The sequence below is a fragment of the Oncorhynchus mykiss genome, chromosome 27 (assembly GCF_013265735.2).
Source record: "Oncorhynchus mykiss isolate Arlee chromosome 27, USDA_OmykA_1.1, whole genome shotgun sequence".
In the NCBI taxonomy this organism is placed as follows: Eukaryota; Metazoa; Chordata; class Actinopteri; order Salmoniformes; family Salmonidae; genus Oncorhynchus; species Oncorhynchus mykiss.
In genome coordinates, this window is record NC_048591.1 from 42,510,457 (window position 1) to 42,516,518 (window position 6,062).

The 6,062-nt window shown below is 46.7% G+C and overlaps 1 protein-coding gene across 1 annotated transcript; it reads left to right on the forward strand.

Moving 5' to 3' along the window:
- The first annotated feature begins 362 nt into the window (after positions 1-362).
- Positions 363-5,107, forward strand: LOC110508059 (P2Y purinoceptor 13). Its single transcript, XM_021588508.2, has 4 exons — positions 363-840; positions 1,582-1,781; positions 1,885-2,274; positions 3,903-5,107. The coding sequence occupies exons 2-4, from the start codon at positions 1,599-1,601 to the stop codon at positions 4,368-4,370; spliced, it is 1,041 nt and encodes a 346-aa protein (XP_021444183.2). The 5' UTR covers positions 363-840; positions 1,582-1,598; the 3' UTR covers positions 4,371-5,107.
- The last annotated feature ends 955 nt before the right edge of the window (positions 5,108-6,062 follow it).

Consider the following 6,062-nt stretch of genomic DNA (forward strand, 5'->3'; position numbering starts at 1 on the left):
CACACTACCATGCACACTACCATGCACACTACGCTGCACACTACCATGCACACCACTACCATGCACACTACCATGCACAATACAATGCAGCGTAGTAGACAGGGTGCTGAGGACTCTGGGCCCTATTCAATCAAAACCTGTCAGGAGATAAGAAGGCCCCACAGATACACAGTTGAAGACAGTAATCAATCAGCAGAGATGAATGATTTCTGCATGCTTGTCACTACACTGCCGCTTTGCTCTGGTTTGGCATCATTAAGACAGGGCTTTGAACATAGGAAAGAGAAATGGGTGGGAGGACTAGGCCAGGGAGAGTGAATGGGGTGTGGCCCTGGGGGGCCTCTTTAAGATCACAGTCAGGAAGTGTGTCCTGCCTGCTGCGTTCGCCGCTCGTTCACCAACTAGTGAAACTGACGCACACTGGCACTGGGAGACTGGCACCATGCCATACTAACCTCTCAGTGGACAATTAAACAGGAAGAGAGGAGGTACAGGCTCATTCACACAGGCAAAGTCACTCATTGGCAAAGTCATTGGGATTGTGACGAGACAGCCACACACAAGCTCTACGTAGAGACCCAGAGACCTCCTACAGAAAATACCATTACACGTGCATACAGTACGCTGAAATGGACCGGTTTGTTGGTCGGTGTGAAAGCCAATGTGACCCTTGAAAATAAAGAGAAATTGTTAAGTCTTGGAAAGATTGTAAGGAAAAAAACAGCTGAATTGGATATTTCACTTGTCCATATTGAGTGACGTTTGCTGAGTTTTTCTCTTCATATTGAGTGTTCCCTGTGAATTTCACATCTTCAACATTGAAACTTCAATCAAAGGAGGGTAAGGACATTTTAATTTATGCATTTAATGTAATTTATGATTATGTTTGACAGTGTATAACCATTCTGCATAACAATTGAATATTTTTTTATGTCACAGGGAAGAGTATACATTCAAGCATTTCAATGTAGTTTTTCGTTTAATGGCCTACTTCACAGCACATTCTTCGTGAGCTGTCCAAATCAAACTGAATGAATACAGATTCATGAAGGGACATCAAGTGTATTTTCAGGAATTTGGCTCAAATCTCTCATCAAGTTGTAGAAACATATTTTTAAAGGGATACATGTCTTCTGAGTATCAGCCTATAGACCCCTGAATGGATCCAACTTTGAAAATGTGCCTCGGTTGCCATAGCACCTGTTACTGCACTGAATGTGATTCTAAGCTGTTTAGACTTCTTATGTAAAGCGGAAGGCCAAGCGGATACAGAGACAGACGGACGGACGGACGGACGGACAGACAGACAGACAGGAGATTGTAAGAAACGACTGACACAGTAAATGTACTGTCTATCAACGGCATAAATTGAACCGCTCTGTACAGAGCACTAACCTACTTGATTTATTTATTATGTCCAAATAAATATTAAATACATTTTTAAACATACATTGTGAAGGGTCTTATGAAAAAGTGCATTCTAATTGTGCTGCATATTACACTGAATCTCTCTCTCTCTCTCTCTCTCTCTCTCTCTCTCTCTCTCTCTCTCTCTCTCTCTCTCTCTCTCTCTCTCTAAAGTACTTCTGGGCGTGAGGATGAACGGCAGCCAATCAAACCTGTCCCTGAAGTGTGTGCGTGACACCAGCGTGACGGCGGTGGTCTTCCCCTGTCTCTACAGCGCCCTCTTCCTGTTTGCGCTGGTACTCAACTGCCTGGCTGCATGGATCTTCTTCAACATCCGTAGCACCACCACCTTCGTGGTCTACCTGAAGAACGTAGTAAGGGAACCAGCATTTATTTTCTGTGATAAATCAATTTAGTTGTCTGACTGTCAATAATAGTTTAACAACATGACTGACGTGATGGCCTGTCCGTCAACAGGTGGTGGCAGACCTGCTGATGACCCTGTCCATTCCGTTGAAGGTCCTCGCGGACGCCGACGTGGGCTCCTGGCGTCTGCGTGCGTTCTACTGCCGCTACTCCGCCGTCCTCTTCTACACCACCATGTACATCAGCATCCTGCTCCTGGGGCTCATCAGCCTGGACCGCTACCTCAAGATAGTCAGGCCCTTTGGGAAGTGCGCCCTCCAGAGGGTCGGGGTGGGACAGGCCTTGAGTGCGGCCGTCTGGGCTGTGATGGTTTCTCTGGCTCTGCCCAATGCCATTCTGAGTGACCGCACACCGCTGTTCTCTGGTGGCCGGCTGAAGTGTACCTCTCTAAAGGGTCAGGCCGGCATGCTGTGGCACGAGGGCTTCAACTACTTCTGCCAAGTATGGGCAATATTCTTGTACACAACATGCAACCATTTCTAAGATTGTACTGAGTTCCAGTTCATATAAGAAATCAGTCAATTTATATAAATTCATTAGGCTCTAATCTATGGATTTCACATGACTGAGAATACAGATATGCATCAGTTGGTCACAGATACCTTAAAAAAATACAGTAGGGGCATCAGTATCTGATGTGACCACCACTTGCCTCATGCAGTGTGACACATCTCCTTCGCAGAGAGTTGATCAGGCTGTTTGTTGATTGTGGCCTGTGGAATGTTGTTCCACTCTTCTGCAAAGGCTGTGCGAAGTTGCTGGATATTGCAGGGAATTGGAACACGCTGTTGTACATGTCGATCCAGAGCATCCCAAACATGCTCAATGGGTGACATGTCTGGTGAGTATGCAGGCCATGGAAGAACAGACCTTTTCAGCTTCCAGGAATTGTGTACAGATCCTTGTCACATGGGGCCTTGCATTATCATGCTGAAACATGAGGTGATGGCGACGGATGAATGGCACAACAATGGGCCTCAGGATCTCGTCACCGTATTTCTGTGCATTCAAATTGCCATCAATAAATTGCATTTGTGTTCATTGTCCGTAGCTTACGCCTGCCCATACCATATCCACACCGCCACCATTAGGCACTCTCTTCACAATGTTGACATCAGCAAACCGCTCGCCCACACAACGCCATACACGCTGTCTGCCATCTGCCCGGTACAGTTGAAACCGGGATTCCTCCATGAAGAGCACACTTCTCCAGCGTGTCAGTGGACATCAACGGGGAGCATTTTCCCACTGAAGTCAGTTACTACCCTAAACTGCAGTCAAGTCAAGTCCCTGGTGAGGACGACGAGAATACAGATGAGCTTCCCTGAGACCGTTATCTTACAGTTTGTGCAGAAATTCTTCGGGTTGTACAAACCCACAGTTTCATCAGCTAGTGGCTTGTCTCAGACGATCCCGCAGGTGAAGAAGACGGATGTGGAAGTCTTGGGCTGGCATGGTTACATCTGGTCTGGGGTAGTGAGGCCAGTTGGATGGTGGAGGCGGCTTATGGTAGAGAAATTAACATTTAATTCTCAGGCTAAAGCTCAGCCCAGGACCTCCACATCTGGCGTCTTCACCTACGGGATTATCTGAGACCAGCCAACCGGACAGCTGAAGAAACTGAGGAGTATTTATGTCTGTAATAAAGCCCTTTTGTGGGGAAAAACTCATTCTGGTTGGCTAGGCCTGGCTTCTCAATAGGTCGGCCTGGCTCCCAAGTGGGTGGGCCTATGCCCTCCCAGGTTGTGCCCCTGCCCAGTCATGTGAAATCCATAGATTAGGGAAAATTTACTTATTTCAATTGACTGATTTCCTTACATGATATCAGTAAAATCATTGAAATTGTTGCATTTATACTGATTACATGTTGACACCCTGATGAAGGCGTTGGCCGGTAAGCGATAATAATGTATTTGAATAATGACTTAGCCAAACACATTAAAAGCTTTTTAACTTTCAAAAGCACACGAGTGCCTGGACTTAGCACCTATTTGTGATGAAAAATGTTGCTTTAGCTTTTCTGATGATGACGTTTGATGCCTTACGGGGTTTTCTCCTCCTCTTCCCAGGTGGTGTTTTGGGGAACACTGGCTCTGATGCTGCTGTGTTACACCTTCATCAGTCGGAAAGTCTACGAGTCTTACAAAGCCTCGCGTAGTGGTTCCAAAGCGGCCAGCCGCAGGACCAAGGCCAAAGTCTTTGTGGTGGTGGGGGTGTTTTTCGTTTGTTTCGCCCCTTTTCATTTCGCCAGGGTGCCCTACACTCTCACCCAGACCCGAAACATAGACAACCACTGTCGGGCGCAAAACGCACTCTACGTTGCCAAGGAGACCACTCTCTGGCTGTCTGCCACAAACGTGTGTCTGGACCCGCTGATCTATGTGTTCCTGTGCAGGGTGTTCCGGAAAAGATTGACTGCCACACTCAAACGCAAGCCCCTCCCCCAGGGCGGTTTGGAGTCGCCCACGGCAACCTCCACTCAGCTGGAGATGTCTCAGATAGTACATAACAGAATGTTGGATGTCAGTTCGGCCTAGAAGCACAACGGACATGTTTTTTTTTCCCAGCTCTATTAAATTGTAAATATATTTCGGCAAGATGTTAACCCCTGGACAGGTTGTGACCAGAGTAAAGCCATCAAATCATTTCTGGATAAGTGGCTCTGTTACTAAGACAGTGTTGCAGGTCTAATAGGCTATATAAACAGCAGTGTTCCCACATGACCTCTGTGATAGCCCATTGTGTGTGACGAGTATTTAGAAACAAAATGGCTGGTGTGACATCAGATAACTGCACCAGGGCTTTCTAAATATCATCACCAGACACAAGAGTCAACCCAGGCTAATGTGTCGGTCTCTAATGATCGCAAAGTCATCCTGTCTTTTTTTTCTCAGCGTAATTTACTGTCAGCTCTCACTTCCCTTTTCCTAATCTTCTCCAAAAATTACTTTCCTTCTTCTTAATTTCACCAGAAAGGAAAACAACTTGACTGAGTGCTTTTAGATAATGTGAGTGTGACGATGTAACATACACGCTTACGAAATGGTATGTTGTTTGTGTGTGTAGTATAGGGTGATGCAGTCTTTACATGTTGTTGGAAAGCAAGACAAAAGCACAGTTTCTCAGACATCTCATGCAAATACACTACATGTACAAAAATATGTGGACAGCCCTTCAAATTAATAGATTAAGCTATTTCAGCCACACCCGTTGCTGACAGCCATGCATTCTCCATAGACAAACATTGGCAGTGGGATGGCCTTACTGAAGAGCTCGGTGATTTTCAACGTGGCACCGTCATAGGACGCCACCTTTCCAACAAATCAGTTCGTCAAGTTTCTGCCCTGCTAGAGCTGCCCCGGTCTACTGTAAATGCTGTTATTGTGAAGTGGAAACGTCTAGGAGCAACAACGGCTCAGCTGCGAAATGGTAGGCCACACAAGCTCACAGAACGTGACCGCAGAGTGCTGAAGCACATAAAAATCATCTGTCCTCGGTTGCAACACCCACTACCGAGTTCCAAACTGGCCCTGGAAGCAACGTCAGCACAATAACTGTTCTTCAGGAGCTTCATGAAATGGGTTTCCATGGCCGAGCAGCCGCACAAAAGCCTAAGATCACCATGCGCATTGCCTAGTGTCGGCTGGAGTGATGTGAAGCTCGCCACAGTTGGACTCTTAAAGCAGTGGAAATTCCTTCTCTGGTGTGATGAATCACGCTTCACCATCTGGCAGTCCGACGGACGAACCTGGGTTTGGCGGATGCCAGCAGAAGGCAACCTGCCCAAATACATAGTGCCAACTGTAAAGTTTGGTGGAGAAGGAATAATGATCTGGGGCTGTTTTTCATGGTTCGGGCTAGGCCCCTTAGTTCCAGTGAAGGGAAAGCTTAATGCTACAGCATACAATGACATTCTAGACGATTCTGTGCTTCCAACTTTGTGGCAACAATTTTGGGAAAGCTATTTTCTGTTTCAGCATGACAATGTCCCCGTGCACAAAGGGAGGTCCATATAGAAATGGTTTGTCGAGATCGGTGTGGAAGAACTTGGCCTGCACGGAACCCTGACCTCAACCCCATCGAACACCTTTGGGATGAATTGGAACGTTGACTGCGAGCCAGGCCTAATCGCCCAACATCAGTGCCCAACCTCACTAATGCTCTTGTGGCTGTATGGAAGCAAGGCACCGCAGCAATGTTACAACATCTAGTGGAAAGCCTTCCCAGAA